This window comes from Furipterus horrens, unplaced genomic scaffold (genome assembly GCF_987537825.1).
Source record: "Furipterus horrens unplaced genomic scaffold, mFurHor1.1.pri manual_scaffold_4, whole genome shotgun sequence".
NCBI lineage: Eukaryota > Metazoa > Chordata > Mammalia > Chiroptera > Furipteridae > Furipterus > Furipterus horrens.
In genome coordinates, this window is record NW_028327174.1 from 184,088,005 (window position 1) to 184,108,425 (window position 20,421).

Below are 20,421 nucleotides of genomic sequence, written 5' to 3' on the forward strand. Positions count from 1 at the left end.
TGCAAGGCCCGAGTTGCAGCGCGCGTGCGTACGCCGTGGAATAGGGGCCGCGCCGGAAGGACCCTGGAGCCAGGATGGAGGAAGCACTTGGGTTTCGGAGGGAGGGGGTAGCGGCGCCAGAGGTCGCCATGGCTACCGAGCGGGTGGCCGTGGAGCCCGAGGTGCCATCACTTGTGGATCGTTACTTCACTCGCTGGTACAAAGCGGGTAAGTGGGGAATGACGTCGGTCTCTTGTTGGTCGCATTGGCCTGATGCCGTAGGGACTACGGTGACACATCAGAAGCCACGCGCGCTCTGCCTGGCGCTTCATTCCCACGTAGGAAAGAATCGGACCTCTCTATTGCCTCAGGCAGGACGAAGTGGGCATTTGCAAAGACATGTTGGACTGAAATGTAGCAGGGCGCATTCCGGGGCTGGGGAGTGCTGTGCGAATTCCAGAGTGGGTTGCTTTCGGGAAGATGGGAGTCTAAGGTGAGACCCCGCAGTAGGCTGGAGTTAGATTGCAATCTCCTGGAGTGCCTGAAGGAATTTGAGGGGCACAATCCTTAAATGATCAGGTCGTAACTAAGGTAAAGGCCGTATGGATGGAGAGAAGATGATCGGTTAGAATAGTACCACTTAGAAAGCAGAATCTAACAGTCACTGAAGAAGAAGCCGCCAGTATTATGTACACCTGCCACTTACTAAGTAGGTATATTCTGTTGTGTTGTGTACCTAGTAAATATCAGTGGTGGAAGCATCGTTTAGGACCTTCCTCTAACCCCATACTTGCTCTCTTTCATTCAAGGATTACAGGTGCACTCATTTAAAAAATATATTTAGCCAAATTTAGGGTGACTAACAGCTCCCATTTACCAATCACTGAAGGGTTTTCTGGATTCCCAGACATTCAGCGATAACATCAGGACAGTCCTAGGCAAACCAGGGGTTAGTCACTCTAAAATCGACCAACAAAACATGCGCTATTGTATTATATAAAGAATGCATTGCTAGCCGCATTTTTCTAATAGAAATGTGTACTCATTTTAAAGTGGGGATAAAGCAAGATGGAGCAGAGTTAATAATTACTTTAAGGATGAATGAATGATTCCATCTGGGCCACATCTGTTTAAGTACTTGATAGCAAGCCTTTTAGGTATATCTTTTTGAGTAATGAAAAGATACAAGGGACCAGTCTGCATAATTAACTATCTCTATGAACCAAAGTACAATGCAGTGGTAGTAAATATTGACTCCACAACCAACTGACCCATTCATTCTTCTAGATGTCAAAGGAAAACCCTGTGAGGACCACTGTATACTACAGCACTCTAACCGGTAAGCAAATTGGGAGTTTTTTAAATTATCAAAATATTTTTTCTGGTATTGTAGCTTGGTATGGTCTTGGACTGAATAAATGTTCAATAAATGATAATCTTCTGCTGTGTTGAAATAGTATTATTTATTATAGGAATTTGGTTGACAAGAATAAGCTTTCAGTGCCCACTCAAGCTAAACAAACTTGATTACCCAAACATCCAAATGGACCTCCACACCCTCAGTCAGCTACTGCGTTAAGTAACCAACCTGTGCTTAACCACTGAATCGCCAGAGCCCATGGAGTGCTAGGGTGGAGCCCAGGGTGGTATCCTGTACATACAGGCATGCCTTACTTCTCTCCCACCCCAGGGCTACCCAAGACCCTGTACTCTTCCCTTCTCTGGGAAGGATATAACATCCCATTTTCTCCTGTTTTATTATTGTGTTCCCTTCTACAGTAACCAGAGGAAAAAAGAGGGAAAGATAGTTTGACTAAACAAACGTGAGCTCAGATATCCTTTTGTCAGTAGGAATATTGTGTTGTAAGAGGAAGAATTACCCCAAGCAATAATACAGGATCAACTTTTGCTCCTTGTAGAATATGTGTCATCACATTGGCAGAATCTCATCCAGTTCTTCAAAGTGGAAAAACAATTAAAAGCATTTCCTATCAAATCAGTACCAACTGTAGCAGACTTCAGAACAAGGTCTCTGGGAAGTTTAAACGGGTATGTTCCTATAATTCTCTGCTTAAATCTTCTATATCATAGTAATGATAGGTCCACTCAGTCTTAGAATCCAGTGATGTATGCTCAGCATTCTTCCCTGGCAGTTTGAGATGTTGATCTTAAGAATACTTTATCCCTAAAGAAATTCTCAGGCCAATAAAATGAGGTATTTCAGGACGTATAAGATCTATCATTTCAGGGTCTGTCCCACCATGCCTATCATTCCCAGGATGGAGGACAGGGAAGGTGGCCTTTGAAAGGACAACCCTAATACAAATAAAATGAGATATTTGTCCCTTCTAGTTTTGTTAAGCCAGTATTTCGAATTCTATAGAATGTTGGTGACCAACTCTTCTTTACCATATATTTCCACATGTAAATTAAAACCAAAAAGTCATTTCCTGAGGTAGTGAAAAAAATCATCTGAAAAAATATACAGTATTTGCTCCTTAGCATTTTCCATTCCTTAATCATGGCCAATCTCATTCACATAGCTGCATCCTCTAACTCCACATAGTGCTCAGTTGTACAAAATGTTCTCTCTCCCCTCTACAGCTCTAGCAGGGTGGACACATTTTATTAAGGAGAGTATCACTTTTAGTAGATCTGTCATAGAGGATGATTTAGGTCCATCATTTACTGAGTTCATACTAACAATTTCTGCTAATAACCCTCACTGTTCTATACTCCCCTTTGTAGGCCTGAAATCCCCTAATAATGTGACTTGTGCTTACTGATTTTTCCTCACTCAGGAAACACATGGACTTAGAAAAGCATAGACCATTCTTAAAAGATAAAAGTCTACAGATCACAAGTAAAACCATTAGTGCTTGTGAGAGTCCTGTGATAAACCTTTGTCTAAAATATTGTAGTAACACTATTGTTACTACTTAGAACAGAGGGACCTGAAAACAGAACCCACTACAGATAAGTTTTGATTGGATCTGAGCACTTCCAATCATTTATTCTTCCAAAGGAGATGATAAAAAGGAGTCAAAGCACTTCTGCTCTTTTGACACAGTCCCAGTGGTAGACAAACCCTCTGGGATGAATACCCAATCCCTCCTCCTAAAGGTGGGGAGTTGCACTGACTAGTATTCTGAAATGGAGTACCCACATGCAGAGGAGTGAAGCCAGTGTGATATATCTGAATGCTGTCTATGGTTTTGAGTAGTAGAGATGATAAGGAATAGCATGGTGACCTCAAATGCCTATGTTCATTACAGGAAGAATTCCAGGAGGGGGGAAAAAAGCAATGCATGAGACATGCCTGCATCTGTTTCCCATGAGCATCCTTGTAGACTTTTGTCAGAAACTCCCCACATATAGCCATAGAGTGGAATACATGAAACGATAACCCTGCCATAGAATACTAACATAATGTCAAAATGTGGTATTTACTTCTGGGTGATAGCATAATGGGTAAATGATTTGTTATTGAAAACTTTTCTGTGTTTTCCAAATTTTCCTCAAATTTCATTACTTTTTAATTAGAAAAACATCCCTTTTTCAAAAATGTCTTGAGAAGGTAGGAATCTTAATGGAACAAACTTGGTACAGTATTGCTGTCACACTGTGTCATGCTGAATTTTCTGTTAATGCTTATTGACAGATTTCCCTACACTTTTGAAATTTATATACCTGGCTATTTGCAGCTTTCTCATTTAAAGTTCATAAATATATTCTTAAATCTTTAAACTAGCTATTATCACATGTGTCTTAGTTTGCTTTTCCCCCTAGAACCTAGGTTGGTACCTGGCCCATAGCAGACACTTATATAAATGTTTGAATAAATGAAGTTTTTAAAACACTAATTCTAGGAATATATATAACACTGAGTGTTACCTCTCAAAGGAAAGTGAAAATGTACATCAGTTAATTACCGTACTTCTTTCCTTTTATTATCAGGGGGCACAGTTTCTAACAGAACTGGCACCTCTGTGCAAGATTTACTGCTCAGATGGAGAAGAATATACTATATCTAGGTGAGTTACTTTTTAACCATAATTTAGGAGAAAAAAAGGAGGTAATACTTTTCTTCAAAACAGTTCTTTTTTTCAATAGCTGTGTTAGAGGACGGTTGATGGAAGTGAATGAAAATATTCTCCATAAGCCTTCTATTCTTCAAGAGAAGGTAAAAGGTGGGGGTATCTGACCCCATCCACACGCTCTTCATCTGATTTTTGTCCTTTGACAGTGCTGAATGTTCTATTTCCTTTCCAGCCATCCACCGAAGGTTACATTGCAGTTGTCTTGCCCAAATTTGAAGAAAGTAAAAGCATAACAGAAGGGTTGCTAACACAAAAGCAGTATGAGGAAATGGTGGTAAAACGCATTAATACCATAACTGCTACATCGTGAGGCCTGAGATGGAATAAAAAGCGATGCGGCATCAATCGGCGCACTGAAGAAGCACCAGCACATGGCAAGAAGCATGCTTCAGAGCCAGCCTTCTGCTCGGAAGCCCTGGTTCCCATTCTGTCTCCAGCCTCCCAGACCTGCCCTGCCATGGACTTACTGTGCGCTTTTTTGCTTTTCTCTTTCTAAAAACTGGCAAGCAAAGGAGTTTTTCTGATTAAAACAAACAAGCAAAACACTTTTGAGGAAAATTTGGAGAAGACAAAAGTTTTAAGTAGTAAGTAAAAATCATTTACCCATCATTAGTAAACACTACATTTCGACATACTCCTGTTTACATATTACGGCATGGGTAATTGGTTTTGCCCAAACTTCCATCATTTTGAAGGTAAAAGAAACAACGGCTGGCCTTTCTTACCCGTTCTGCTTCGGTGTGACACTACCAAAAGGTCTAGTCCCACCACTTCTGCCCCATCCCCTCTCCAGGTTGTAGGGGAGAGGCAGCATTTAGAGTGTACCTTCTCTAGTCCTTAGCCGGATGGCCTTCCTCTCTGAAATAAGGTAGAACTGCGGTTCTTATATGAGGGCCAGCATGAAATGGCTTTGAGAAATACAAAGGGCTTTCCTAACTTGTGGGGTATTGTAATGTACTGATCATACATTATAGTAACAGGGTAATGGGCAAAGGAGAAGTTACATACTGTAATTCAAAGACACAGGCCTTTGAACAGAACAAAAGCTTTCACATCATTTGAACTAAAAAACAAAACAAGACAAAACTAAATTTGTGATTTAAGATTGTATACTTATTTTCCCTGAATTAAATTCCTTTGGTTCCCTATCTCCTGCTGTAGAAGTCATGTTATCCTTTCCCCACTCCCACTTGCATTTAAATAAGAGAATATTCTCACTTCAGGCATGTAAAAGTATGTTGTAATTAAGTTATTTTTGACTCACAAGAAACACTTGTAACTCGAGTGCCAGCATGACTGTCCCCAAGTATACCCACCAGACATGACACAGGTAGTAGTTAACTGCAGACATCTGCACTGACAGTGCTGTGAACTGAAAATGGAAGCACAAACCAGGAGACCGCCCCCCCCCACCCCCCCGTTTGAGCAGCACATTGATGCCTGAAGACAACATAAAGCTACTAAAGATAGTAAAAAAATTATATAACATTACCTCACATCATTCACCATTGTTTTTAATGTAATCTAATAGAATATTTTAGTTTCAGGGAATAAAAATTATGCTTGATGATTTTTATAAAATATTTCATAAAGATCATTAACCAAACTGAGCATGTCCCATTCTCCCCAAGGCCTATACAGTTCAATTTCCCTTCAATAAAATACTGACTAGCTAATTGCTGGTACTGGAGTTCTTCAAAATCTTGTGAATATCGTGACAGCTGACCCAGAAGACAGTACTCAGGCACGCTGAGAGAAGTGCAGCCATTTGGCAACTGACATGTCCTATCAGCTTTCAAAGCATCAGGATGCAACCACTATCAAACGAACCCAAAACAAAGTTGACCATGCAATTATCATATGGGCAGGACCTATAAACCAGATCCTTCCACCAAAACCCCACTGTACAAAAAAAAAAGCTTTAAACCCTGAAATTAAAAAGACCAAAGGTGTTTGTTTTACAATGAACATTCCAAAGGCACATATATAAAATGTATGATTATTCAAAATTTATTTTAAACTTCTTAGTTCCATCATTCTCTCACTTATATCTTGCATTCCAGCAGTCACTACTGAGGAAGGTTCAAAAAGATATATTTTTTTAAGCCAGTAAGATAGGTTTAGCATTTCAGCTAATACTCAGGGCAGATAGGCCACCTCCGCTAGAACTACAACTAAAAGCCACCGGCTAGTGAGTTCCTCCAGGATTCCATGGAGTGAGCTCCACGACCCTGCTCTTGGGGATGAGGAGGGATAGGCATCACAACAGACAGCCTGTGCTATGTGAAATGCGTGTCAGAACATGTGTGCTCTAGCATGATCTGTGACAGCAGGCGGCCGAGAGGCCTCATCACATGGTGGACACACAGACTGAAGGAGAGTCTACAGGTTTAAGGAAAACTGCTTTCAGCCAGACCACCATGTACTTTCTGCTGAAAATTAGTGTTCTAGATAAACTTAAATAAAAAAACAAACCTAAAACAGGAAGGCAAAATATGCCAAAGGTGAGCGCATATTCAAAATAGCTTCTTTGGATTAAATTGTCATTCAGACAGTTGGGATATTTGGTTTGACTTTTTAAAGAACAAAATTGATGGTAATGTCTTGTTTTAAAATCACACTGCAGTTAGAATTCTAGCAACTACCATAGCATTTATTAGTTGTCAAAAAGCCACAATCAATTTCATGATCAGAAAATAAAGCAGGATTTCAGTGTCATTGTCTTTATAAAATTATTGAATTTCCAAAAATATAAAGAATCATTTGCTTCTTAAAATGTCAGCTTTGCCATATGGTGTTTCTGAGATCTGACCTCAAAAAGTTCTCAAGTTTTACCATCCATGGAGTCTTTACTTGTAACTGAGACCCATCTGTTGTTTTCCATCTGAAGCTGGAAAGAGTTAAGACAATTAATTTCTGCTTTACTCTCAAAATAAAAATCGCAAAATTAAATAATAGCTGTTTTCTTTTTGCATAATCCTTTAAACAAGATTTTAAAATGTGAGTGCAGACTTCTGGCCAAGATGGAGGCCTGGACAGACATACTGGGTCTCCCTCCACAACTAAGAAGGAATACAACTACCTCAAAACTAGAGACAACCAGAAGTTCCAGAAAATCAAGATGCATGGAAGTCCAACAAACAAAGATATATAGAAGAAATACTCATCCAAACAGGTGGGAGGGGCAGAGCCAAGATGGTGTGGTGGTGGCAGCAGTGGTGGCAACAGCAGGCTGGCAGAAAATGTAGTCACATGTTTTAAAAAGTGGGGAGGGACACCTGGGGAGTGTTCCCTGCTTCTGACCAGACCTCACAGCTCACAGTCCCAGCACTGGGGAAAATCAAGCCTCATTGCTTCTGACTGTGCAGACCAGTCAGGGTTGGGGTGGAGGAGGAGGCTGCCAGTCTCTCAGCAGAGTCTGCTTGTGTGGAGGGCCCCATGGTCCTGGGGCGTCCGCAGACCTACCCACTCTGGGAATGACGGCTGGGGCGACGACTGGAAAGGCGCCAGTCCCATGCAAAGTGGGAGAGGTACCTGGAAAAGGGGCGAGTGCCCCTCCCCCACATACAGCGCCACAACATGGTGAAACAGGTCGCCCTGTACTGATGAATCCCTAAGGCTCTGCCCCTTACAACATAACCTGAGACACAGAGGCAGACAAACACAGGAGCCTGTCAAGATGAGGAGACAGAGAGGTATGGCCCAAAAGGGGGAAGGGATCAAGGTTCCAGTGGAAGAACTAAGTGATGAGGAGATAGCCAACCTAACAGATGCAGAATTCAAAACACTGGTGATTAAGATGCTCACAGGCTTGACAGATATGCTTGAGTATAGCAAATGCATCAGGGAAGAAGCGAAGACTATGCTAAATGAAATGAAGGAAAATCTACACAAAAACAATGATGAAGGGAAGGAAACCGGGGTTCAAATCAATGATTTGGAATACAAGGGAGGAAAAAAAGGTCAACCATTACAGAATGAGGCAACAAGAATTGAAAAAAAATGAGGAGAGGCTTAGGAACCTCTGGGACAACTTTAAACGTGCCAACATCCAAATCATAGGGGTGCCAGAAGAAGAGGAAGAGCAAGAAATTGAAAGCTTATGTGAAAAAATAACGAAGGAAAACTTCCCAAATTTGGTGAAGGAAATAGACATACAAGTCCAGGAACCACAGAGGGTCCCAAACAAGCTAGACTCAAGGAGGACCATACCAAAACACATCATAATTAAAATGCCAGAGATTCAAGATAAAGAGAGAATTTTAAAAGCAGCAAGAGAAAAGCAGAGAATTACCTACAAAGGTGTGTGTATATGACTATCAGCTGATTTCTCAAAAGAAACTTTGCAGGCAAGAAGGGACTGGCAAGAAGTATTCAGTATGATGAAAAGCAAGGACCTACAACCAAGATTATTCTGACCAGCAAAGCTATCATTTAGAATGGAATGGCAGATGAAGTGCTTCCCAGACAAGGTAAAGTTAAAAGTTCATTTTCAGCAAGCCATTATTATATGAAATGTTAAAGGGACTTATTTAAGAAAAAGAAGATCAAAACTACGAACACTAAAATGACAACAAACTCACAACTATCAACAAATGAATCTAAAAAATAAAAACAAAATCCAACTAAGCAAACCATAATAGGAACAGAATCATAGGTATGGGGATCACTTGGAGGGTTATCAGCTGGGAGGGGGGAAGGGGTGAAATGGGGACACAGTGCAGGGATTAAGAAGCATAATCGGTTGGTACAAAATAGACAGGGGGAAGTTAAGAATAATATAGGAAAGGGTGAAGCCAAAGAACTTACATGCATAGCCCATGGACATGAACTATGCGGGGTGGGATCGCTGGGGGAAGGGGGATACTGGATGGAGGGGAGCAAAGGGGGAAAAAATTGGAACTATTGTAACAACATAATCAATAAAATATACTTTAAAAAATAATAAAAAAACATTTTCTTAGTCCATGAAAAAATAAAAATTTTTTAAAGCAAAATAAAATGTGAGTGTAAGACAGAAAAACTATCTCACCTTCTTTAGTAGTTTAAAGCAAAGTGACAGAAGTTGGACCAAAATAGCCATCATGGATCTCGTCTTTGTAATGCATTTATCAACCTGTAGTGACAAAAAGCAAGTGAGTCAAGTGCCTTTACAAGAGGTACTTCAAAAACACTCAGTCATTATTTAATTTTAAAGTGAGACAACTTCTCCATTATTGAACTCTAAAGGATCTCCCAATGTATTAGTACACACAAGATGACTGGATGGTTGCGGGCCCCAGAACACAGATGCAGGGACTACTGCTGGGTCTCACGCCTAGTTCATGACTCCCCAACAAGAACCCATTCTACCTCAGCCTGGTTTGGGGCTTCTCAAAGCACTCCAGACAGAGGTAGTGTTCCCCCTACTTTGCAATTCTCTGTGCTCTGCTTTGATGCACTCCAATTCCCTAAGGAGGGAGCCTACACTCTGAGGAGTCGGTGCCCTGGTTAGACATGGGATGCCATCGGGACTTCAACTGCTTGAGGCTATGGGATTAAGCATGTCAAAAGCCCATCTATTTGGTGAATGTACTGCTCCCTGGGGCCATCTATTACTGCAGATAATAAGTGACACTTATAACTGCAGTCATGGCATGAAAGATGGAAGTAAATTGCTCTTCTGTGGTTGTTAACCCTTTATTTGAAGAAAAAGGGGCTGGAAGCTAACCTGATAAAGAATTGTCAAAGTCTCAAGCGCCTACCTGAATTAACCCACCCTCACTGTTACCTTTAGAAACACTTGATTCTGCAAAGGTGTCTTAGTTATTGTCTGGAGCTGGTGGCACAGAGGAATCAGCTTGTTTATTTCCAGGAGAAGCATAAGCTTGTCATCATCTTTCAGCTGAAATGTAATTCAGGAAGTTATAATAACTCCAACCAAACTCCTTATCTTTTAAATCTTAAACACCTCTTTATCTTAACAATATACCACCAGAGTGACTATTTGTGACATCCCCACCAGCACCAGGCAGGTAGACCTGCGTTACCTGTTTTGAGAAAGCTTGAACACTTGAAGCAACCTTCAAGCCCTCTTCAGCAAAAACCTGGTGAAAGGAAAAAAACATCACACCTTTAGATGGATGTCTTCTGAATAGTTGGTAAGAAATATACTCATGGAAACCAAGAGATCAAAGATCTGTCATGGAAACACCTTAATTTTTTATTGTACCCAGGAAAACACAAAATTTTGACTGTATTCAGAAGGAGGTTTCTAGGACCTGCTGCAGAATCAGTCACTGAAGAGACTCCTCTGCACCTGGACACCTCCAATTACTCGGGGATCTCACGGACATATGATACTCAGCCATACAAATTACGTCTGGGCTCCGGAGGAATCTGAAGTTCATCTAGTTAACAGCCCCAGTTATAAAAATTAAAGGATGATTAATCTTAGAGTGTGAGCTCAGAAGGGTTAGAGCTTTCCTACTTCCAGCTGAACAAGACAAAATTTGTCACCACTCACGTTCCTTAACCAGCCAGTCCAGAGGAGCAATTCAGATTGGTTTTTGACAATTCCCCATGCAATTTACAATTTAGTAGTGAGAACAGGATGATAGGAAAGAACAGCGACAAGAAGATTTAGGATGAGTGAAAGATACCAGGGGAGTAAAGGAAAGAAGACTTAGCTTAAGGCAGCAGCAGTAAGAACAAAATGAACAGGGCAAATCTGAGAACAATGATCTGAGAATGGTTTGTGAAGAAAAAGAACAGGTTTTGGTAATAAATTAGATCAAGAACAAAATGAAGGAGGCAGTAATTTTAGGGTAAACTTTAAACCTCTATCAAACAGCCTCAAACACCTTGCTGTCATTGAATAAACTGATATGAAGGTCAAATTGTTCTTTGCATCCTTCCCTATCCTTTAGGAAAACCAAGAGTTTTACACCTCGCTTCCGTGCAAATGGAGTGACTCACTTACCCATATATGTATATTCTACTTCGGCAAATCAGTGCTTGATTTCCACCTTCTAGATTTGGTGTTGTCCCTCAGTGTCCCCTATCCCCATTTACCCTGTTGGTCAACTCAAAAACTGTTTAAAACATACGTCAGATCATGCTACTGCTCCCCCAAACCCACAGTGTGTTTTTCCATCCTATTTGAGGGATGCAGCTGTTTTCCGTGGCTACAGAGACAGCCTATGTTACTGTTTTCCTTGTGGCTCATGCCATCGCATCTACACTTGCCTCATGTACCCCGAGCCTAGCCTCATACCTCAGGGCCTTTATACTTGTCTGTCTGCCTGACATAGTCAACCCCAAGATATCCATCCTGCTTACTCTGTCACTTAATTAATATCTCTATGCAAATGTTATTCTCTCCTTAGGGAGGTCTGTTCTGACCACCCTTCTAGCACGTCTCTCTTCTTATCCTACGTGATTTTATCTCTAAGTACTCACATATAGGCATTATATATTATACCTTTTATTGTCTATCCTCCCACTAGGATGTAAGTTCCATGTGGGCGGGGGCTTTGTTTTGTTCACTTTTGTCCATAGAGTCCTTATCCTCAGGGTCTGACACATGGTACAATAAATATTCGATGAACAGTGTATGCTCATCAGCATTTGTAGACAATTCAGCAGATGGCAGTTTAATGAATAAGCTCACAAAGAAAGAAGGTGAGCGGTGGACCTTCTGTAGTGAATACCCCTACCAGTGTGCTGTGACTTGGAAAGGTATGGGCCAAACTGAATAGAATGAAGCCAGAATGTTTTCCAACTGCTTTAAGAGAAAAATCCAAAAGAAATGTTTTCTATAATTCTTCTGACTCTGCTGACAAACGTCCTCTCAAGGTGAAATCCCTTTCCTAAAGAGGCTCAGGTAGAAGCACAGAATGCCAAAGAAAAGGTGAATAAAGGAGAAAAAGTGACAGAAATTTCATGTTTCAGATGCTAGGAAGCTCTTGGTTCTGGAGAGGCAAATAGAATAACATGAGAGTCAGGAAAAATAAAAGGGAATCTTACAATCTGCTTGTCAATCTACAGCCTCTAACTGGGAGATGTAGAGATGGGCCTATGTGGAGTTCCATTAAGACACACAGGGGCACATGGGTGGGCAGTGGTGTATCTGTCCCTCCCTGAAAGCCCTAACGCATCAGGAATATGGAAGAAAATAAGGAAACGGACATACACTGAGTAGCCTCTAATGGTCTCAAGCCTGACAGATGCTCTCTTATGTGCTATCTCATGTAATCACTATCATTCATCCAATTCAATAATGAAGAAAGAGGTCAGAAAGCCTTTCCGGCATTCAGGAAAGTCTAAGAGACATGCATCTGCTGACAGAATACTAGATATTTGGGAAAACCTAACACTACCTCATCTATTGACTATCAAAGCCCATTCTACTTTATCCCTATGATACGTGGGCCCCCCACTCCCAATCAGATAACCAAAAAAGTTCCAAAAAATACTGCTGCAATTCCTCTACTTGTCTACTGCTCTCTATGGTACACATGTGTGCGCACAGGTAAGAACACAGACATGACACAGTAAATCATTTAGAAATTAGTTATTATTCATTTTCAGCCCAGAATTGAAGTAATAGCATAAAGTGAAAATCAAACATACCTCTAGTTGATGAGTTAAATCCTGGGACGTTTTTAGTGGTCCCTCTCCCCTGAAATAAATGAATTATTAAGGAAGTAAGAATAAGTTATTGCCTGGGAACTGGTTTTGTAATATTAAAGTTTTGGAGCATTTTGTATATTAAGGGATCACAAATTTTTAAGAATATTGAATAGATTAATAACATTGTGATTTTACTTTTAAAGCAACTTTAATATTTATTATTTCCTAGGCACTTTAAAAAATTTTAAGTACACATTTACATCTTAATTTTACAATGTAAAGAAACTAAAAGCTGACAAGTTACATTTAAGTTTTATTTTTCCTGTCTATCCTTTTTCATTTTGCTCCATAATAAATATATAAGATCTAAATATGTCTTAACCAAAAGGCCTTAGTTACGTAATGAAAAGAGGATCAGACTGAAAGTCAGGAAAATTCTCATTTCTGATTTCAATCTCAGATCAGCAGGAATTTAGTTGTCTGTGATGAGGCATGTCATTTAAGTTTCAATGCTGACTCTATAAAATAATCATAATAATATGTCTGTTCCTCTCTTATCAGAAGGTTGGGAAATATCTGATTGAAGACCACCAAGAAGAATTAAGACCTCTACAAATGAATAGTGAATTATCAGAAAGAGCAACAGAACTGTGAATCAGGATGAGGCACAAATAAGGAGAACTGAAACCCAATAGCAACCAGTTCTGCCTCTTAACAGCTATGAGACGTAGGTCAGATCAGATAACGTAAAGTTAGGTAAAATCTCTGGTCCATAATAAATCGTGATTCATAGGGATTTGGTGCTCTACTGAGGTGGTAGGCCTAATGGCTTTCCTCTTTGACTGTGTCTAATCAATCACTGGTATGAAGATTTAAAAGACATGTTTCCTAAACTTACTCCTGCTGGCTGGGAGAGACGGTGAAATATAGGATGGAAAAAAGAAGAATGCAAAATTACTTCAAAATTATGAAAAGAAGAGGCTACAAACCTAGAAGAGGATCTTTTCTAAATCTAAATCTTAATTAAATGTCTTCTTGTTGCATTCACTTAATTGACATAAGAACTACATACACAGGCTTTTTACCACATATATGGAACTGACTTGACCTATCAGGGATTTAACATGGCACTTTTTCTCTACCCTGGATATTAAATTAATTTTAAAAGAACGAGATGTAACAACATTTACCTAGTAAATAAATATAGAGAATAGGCCATACTGGACATGTTCCGTCCGTGTTGAACGATCTCATTCTCCTGGCTCTCCCACTTCTCGATCTCGCAGTTGGCATCAGAGGTGAGCAAACCCAGCTTAAGCCCAAGCTTTGCAATCTTGGCCTTCTCCTGTAAAATATGCAGAAAATATTTTAATCACAACAATTTTGTTATTACTGAAGTAAAAAAGAGATTAGAAGTAAAGCTAATACAAAGAAAAAGGTCTTACCTCAGAGTCTGACTTGTCTGGCTTTAATGATTTCAGGTTTGCGTTATTCTTCTGTGATAATAAAAAAATTAAGAGATCTTAAAAAGCAGTACAGTTCATCATGAGGAAATAGACAGTAACAGAAAGCATAACAAAACACCTGTAATAAAATGTTAAGGTAAACACTTTCAGTACATATTTAAAATGTATCACGTTGTTTAAGTTAGAAAAAGAACGAACTGCCAGTACTCTACTAGCATGAGAGTTCAGCTCGGAACAGCTGGTCAGTCAGAAATCTGGGGCGAGGGCAAGCACAGCAGTGTCCCAGAAGGACTGAAAGACTTTGGCATTTTCCCAGAGTCCAGTTATTATGCCCCCAAGCCTTCCTGGCCCCTCCGTTGAATTATTCTATGAAATGACATAATAAAATTAGCCACTATCTGTAAAGGCACATGTATTCCTAAAGTTATGACTGGAATTCAACTCCTTTACCCAATTTGCCCTTTGAAGGCTAAATTTCAAGACCCTTGCTTCACTGACATTCTGATTCCCAGGCCTCTGCCCAGGTTGTACAGGAGGTTATATGAGTAGTTAGAATTTAGGGGTTAGTATTTGAACCAACGTGTTTGATAGGCCCCTAGTTTTGAAACATCAAATTTGTTTCTATGTAAGCTATTGGGAACTCAGAATAGATTTCTCCTAGAAAAGGAGAAAACACTGTGCACTGGTTAGGTTACCAGGCTGACCCACAGATGCCTGTCTACTAGAAGGACAGAAAGCACTCCAATAGCAACGGTCCTTTGACAAATATGCAGTGATCCCTCACTTATCGTGGGTATTACATTCTAGGCCCCCCCGCGATAGGTGAAAAGCCGCGAAGTAGGAACCTTACATTTATTTTAGTATTTACTGTACAGTACCACAAAATCCCGCGATATAGCGAAAAATCCATGATAAATAATTAAATATAATATTTTAAATAACCCCGTGATACAGTGAGGCTGCGATAAGTGAACCGCGATATAGAGAGGGACTACTGTATTCAGAAGCTCTCTGAGATGAGATGGTGGCATGGTGGGCATTCTCTCACTATCTTCTCTCACTGTGAGATCTGCTGGGAACGCCCATAGTTGGGGTAGGACTTCCGCAACAGCTGGGGCTCATGTAGATAAAGGGGCCAGAAGACACAGGGGACTTTTTTTTTAAGGAAACATTTATTTAAACAACACATGAGCCCTGGCTGCTGTGGCTCAGTGGATTGAGCATCGGCCAAGTGTTGCTGGTTCGATTCCTAGTCAGGGCACATGACTAGGTTACACGCCAGATCCCCAGTTGGGGGCGCAAGTGAGACGCAACCACACAGTGATGTTTCTCTCCCTCTCTGTCTCCTTTCCCCTCTCTCTAAAAATAAATAAATAAATAATTTTTAAAAATAAATTATTTTTAAAAATAAATAAATAACACATGCACAGAGTAACTATTCACACACATATGCAAAGTATAAGTTACAATAAAGTGCCATTTAGCTTAAGACACAGATCACCAACACCTCTAAAGTATATGTGGACGGCTCCATTTTTTTGTTGCCCTCATTATTATACCATGACTTTTTACTTCTAACAACCATTGTGTCATCAGGTTTACTCTAGAACTGAATATGCTCAACTTTTCCCTTTTTCTACCCCATAGTTTATATTGGCTCATTTAACATAGCCCTTCTGAGAGTTTCTAGTGCCATTTACTATAGAAGAAATGGGAGAAATTAAAGGACAAAAATGATTACAGGTGAACTATAAGGCTGCACACACACACACACACACACACACACACAAGCTGCCTCTCATGTTCACTGGAAAATAAAGGGAGATAATCAATGATCTTTTTGGCTCCTCCTTCTAAAGTCACATCATCTCTATCTTCTTCCTCAGTCTAGAGTACAAAGCAATTAATAACACATTTAAGAAAGTTAAGAATACCTAATAGGTTTATAGGCTTTATTTTATTTAGAATTTTACGTTCCGTGTTATTATTTTAAATTGAGTTGTATTTTTCATTATTTTTAGTTTTACTTTTACAAATTATTATTAAAGTGCTTTATGAAGACAGGAAGAGAATTGCCTTAAAAGGTACAGAAGCCAACTTAATAATGCAACCAAGTTTGCCATCTAGTGGACACTACTTTGGAATGTAGTCAGATACATCAGCTTCAGTTACATAAAGCTATACATTTCCAGTCTCTAAATACAAATAGCATGGCATATTTTCATCAAGGCAGGAAATGTTAAGAAAGTCCCTAGCTTGTGGAAAATGATTCCAACATGACCTTGTGAATTAGATCCAAGATATAAACAAAAAGACCTCTGACTTCAGATTATGGCTTCTTATTAATCATACAGCCTGTTATCTATTCTCTCAACCCTCGAAACCCAACACAAATAGGCATAGCATAGACTACAACTAGATTGTTATCCAGAGTAACTACTATGACAGCCGTCAGAGGGGAGCAGGTGAGGTAGACCGGATGAAAGGTGAAGGGATTAGCCAAAGAACATACATGCATCACTCAGACAACAGTGTGGTGATGGCCTGAGGGAAGTGGGGCAGGGGCTGGGTGGAAGTGGGCAAAGGCGGGGGGAAATGGGGACATCTGCAATAGTGTCAACAATTAAAATAAAGCAAAAAATAAACAAACGAACAATGGTCAAAAAAAGAATAACAGCTATGGGAGGAAGGTAAGAGGGTGGAGGGATCGAGCCAAAAGGAAAAAGAACTCATGGACCTGTACAATAAAGTAGTGATGGGGAAAGGGGGGGTGAAGAGGGAGCTAAATGGTAATGGAAAAATACAATAAAAAAAGAATATAAACTATGAACAAATAACATTTAATATTCTATTTTCTTTAATGTCAAATATTGGAGGGGGGGTAGCAACAGGCAGCAAGAACATAATTTGAAGTCTGAATCAAAGCATTCTGAAGTGTACAAAACTCTTCTACTCACCGTTAGCTTTGGAAGTGAAAGGTAGCCATACTTCTCTCCTACGAACAACATATATAACTTAAAACAAATTTTCTATTATTCACATTTAATTTTAAAATATTTTTAAATAAACAGGAATGTCAGTATATTAGTTTTTATAATCTTTTCCCATTAATTGCACATGATTCAGAAATAAAATTGCAATTTGGTGAACACAAAGACTGTCAGCAATTGTATCTCTATAAGGCACCTATGTTGGCCAACCTCTACCTCCTCCAACCAAATGGCAGAAAGGCAAAATATCTCACTGACATTTACTTACATGTACAACCATTTCCATTCCTAGTGAATGCTTTCACAGCAGCCTGCCTCTAATGAAACCCGATTCTTCTTTTATCAGTACCAGTCATTGGTGCTTGCTTCCTTTTCTGCAAGTACCAGACCAAATCATTTACAGTTACGCACATATTCTCCCAGTCAGGGAAGAGGACAACTCAGGAGTCCAGATAGGAAGAAGAAATATAACAAATAACAGTCTCTTGGCTGGGAATTAACACGGGGCAGGAAGCACAACTGCTAAGGAAAAGGAGGAGATGTGTAACGCCCACTTCACCCCTGCCCTTTCATTTTTCCAGCTTCGGGGTCATGTATAAAGTCAGCTTACAATGAATGATCCTTTTTTTTTTTTAAAGCTACTTTTATTATATCTGGAGTAAAAATTCAAGATAAGATTTGAACAGTAACTATCTATTGATTTCAAGGAATGTGTGTTCAGCTATAATATATTAGGTGGAACCATATAAAAGTACTGACACTCAACTACTTTGAAATATAAACACAGCAATTTCACATGGCTCCACCTAATCAAAGCCAATAATATGTAAAAACACTAAATCATGCCCTTCCTTATAGAATGACTATTACATGAACAGGGCAAACCTGTTCATAACATATTTAAAATTTCATCTAGAACTGTGCTGTTGAATGTGAAATCCACTAGCCACATGTGACTGCAGTATTAAGCTACTGAAACATGGCCAATGTGAATGAAATGAGATGTGTGTCTGTAAATGTAAAACACATACTAGATTTTGAAGACTTAATATAGAGAAACAATGTATAAGACCTCAATTTTTAAATACTGATTACAAATGGAAATAACATTTTGGATATATCAGGTTAAATAAAAATATTATTAAAATGCATTTCAGCCCTGGATGCTGTGGCTCAGTGGATTGAGCGTCGGCCTGGGAGCCAAGTGTTGCTGGTTCGATTCCCAGTCAGGGCACATGACTGGGTTGCATGTCAGGTCCCCAGTTGGGGGCGCGAGTGAGAGGCAACCACACATTGATGTTTCTCTCCCTCTCTTTCTCCTTTCCCCTGTCTCTAAAAATAAATAAACAAACAAATAAATATTTTTTTTTAAATGAATTTCACCAGTTTCTTTAAAAAAATTTTCTTGTGCCTCCTAGAAATTTTAAATTACATATGTGGCTTACGCTGTATTTCCATTGCACAGTGCTGATCTAGAAGATGAACTATCATGAAGGTTCACCTTAATGGTACTTGGGCATAGCTCTGTGATTCAAATCACTTCTTTGTAACATCAGAATTGTAAGGGAATTTTGTTGATGGTTTTCTGGTCTCATGCTTGTGAGAGAAAAACACAACTCTAAAGAGGAAGTCGTAATTTCCATGCCTTATTTCCCAACCCTGATGTAAAAAGTGCCTGATTTAGCTGTGAAAAGACTAACAGAAGGCTGTCTTCAGGTCACTCAGAACCTAAAAATTCACTATCTGTCCTAATTCAAAGCATGAATGCTGTCCATAATACCCCTTAAAAAGTGGTCTTAATAGGCTAGAGAAGAGGGTGTAATCGTTACCTAAGTATAATTAGCTTAGGTGAACAATCCCATACCCTGAAATGTTGTTTCAGTGTTTCTTATTTCTCCGAGGTACAACAGAGTTAAAAGAACCAGAGGTAGGAAGAAATAAACGCAATAAAAGGAGCCGTTGCGTAGTCTGGTCTGCTACCATCACCCCTCACCAGTTCTCAGTCACCTGGCAGCTCCATTCCCTGTGGCCCTCTCACGGCCACTTTGTTTTGCTCCCTATTCCCAGCCTTCAGTTAGACACAGAACACTTCACAAATTTGAACATCATTGCGAAATTGGTCTTTCTCCGAATGCTACGTAGGCAAAGTTGTCCCTCTTTTCCCCAATTCTAATAAAACCAACTTGATAAAATACCAAAAAAAGATGAATCTGAATCATTTTATAATTTTATAGTTGTTTTTTTTCCATACAAGTCTAATTATTGTCATTGATTCGAAGCAGAGCAAGAATATATTGACGCAATTTTATTTAGCTATTATATCAAATTAAAGAGGTAGTGTAAACAAATAATTTCTGTCTCTGATGAAAATATGTTACAAACATTAGAAGTAATTGGAAAAAACAAATGTTTGGGGGAAACATACTTGGTACAGATATTAGATTTAAAGAATTATTTTCAAAGCACTAAATCCTTTGTCTAATACTCCCTAAATCAAAACCACAATTGGGCCATCTTTACTTCTGAGTTTATATCTCAAGATAAATTAAGTTCCAAAGCCTCTCTCATCTTATGAAAGTACCAAAATGACTTTTTATGCAAACCTAATTGAGAAGCACTGTTCTCATTTTCAATACTCAAGAGCTTTTCAGCATCTCTACAAATAAATTCCTCAAGGACATATAAGCCTCATCATTTCACTGAAGATGTGCTACATTATTTCCTATTAGAAGTTCAGTTAGCTTTTTGGGGTGCTGGAGGGGCTTTATACAGCATGATCAATAAAAAAAAATTAAAAAAAAAAAAAATCCATGTTCCAAGACCCACTGAAAATGAAGCCCTAACCACTGCAGGAAAGGCAGATTATTGCCAAATCTCAGGAGTAGTACTGAAATAGTGTAATCCAAACCCAGTTGTCAAACTCAAACCCTCCCTTACTTCTGCAATTGATCACCAAATCCTACCAATATTATTTGTAAAATTATTCTCCTATCAGTCCTCTTATTTCCTTTTCTACTACCATCACCCCATCATCTCTGGTATAGATGGATTACTCCCTTGTTCCAGACTTATATCCCCCAGATAAGCTTGTGTTTATGCACAAGCATGTTCTTCTTCCTGTACTCCCCATGCATTCCACCTGCCAAGTGAAACAGGGCTACCACACGCATCCTTAAAAACTGAGCTCAGTCATGTGAACTGTAAGATGGGTCCGAAAGAATGAAGGAACTTCAGCTTCCTTAAAGGGGGGAGGGAGTCTGCAAACTATGGGAG

General features: G+C 39.5%; 2 protein-coding genes across 2 annotated transcripts in view; one reads left to right on the top strand and one right to left on the bottom strand.

The window, feature by feature from the left end:
- Nucleotides 1-72: 72 nt before the first annotated feature.
- Nucleotides 73-5,484, top strand: ABITRAM (actin binding transcription modulator). Its single transcript, XM_090274529.1, has 6 exons — nucleotides 73-207; nucleotides 1,267-1,318; nucleotides 1,899-2,028; nucleotides 3,937-4,013; nucleotides 4,093-4,162; nucleotides 4,252-5,484. The coding sequence occupies exons 1-6, from the start codon at nucleotides 75-77 to the stop codon at nucleotides 4,387-4,389; spliced, it is 600 nt and encodes a 199-aa protein (XP_090130655.1). The 5' UTR covers nucleotides 73-74; the 3' UTR covers nucleotides 4,390-5,484.
- A 582-nt stretch (nucleotides 5,485-6,066) lies between these two features.
- Nucleotides 6,067-20,421, bottom strand: part of CTNNAL1 (catenin alpha like 1) — a 54,849-nt gene continuing 40,494 nt past the window's right edge. Inside the window, exons 12-19 of the mRNA XM_090274530.1 lie at nucleotides 17,116-17,153; nucleotides 14,138-14,188; nucleotides 13,883-14,037; nucleotides 12,693-12,741; nucleotides 10,109-10,165; nucleotides 9,850-9,963; nucleotides 9,112-9,195; nucleotides 6,067-6,969 (exon numbers count right to left, since the gene is read on the bottom strand). Of these exons, the coding sequence (XP_090130656.1) occupies nucleotides 6,904-6,969; nucleotides 9,112-9,195; nucleotides 9,850-9,963; nucleotides 10,109-10,165; nucleotides 12,693-12,741; nucleotides 13,883-14,037; nucleotides 14,138-14,188; nucleotides 17,116-17,153 (614 nt within the window). The 3' untranslated portion in view covers nucleotides 6,067-6,903. The remainder of the gene's footprint in view (nucleotides 6,970-9,111; nucleotides 9,196-9,849; nucleotides 9,964-10,108; nucleotides 10,166-12,692; nucleotides 12,742-13,882; nucleotides 14,038-14,137; nucleotides 14,189-17,115; nucleotides 17,154-20,421) is intronic.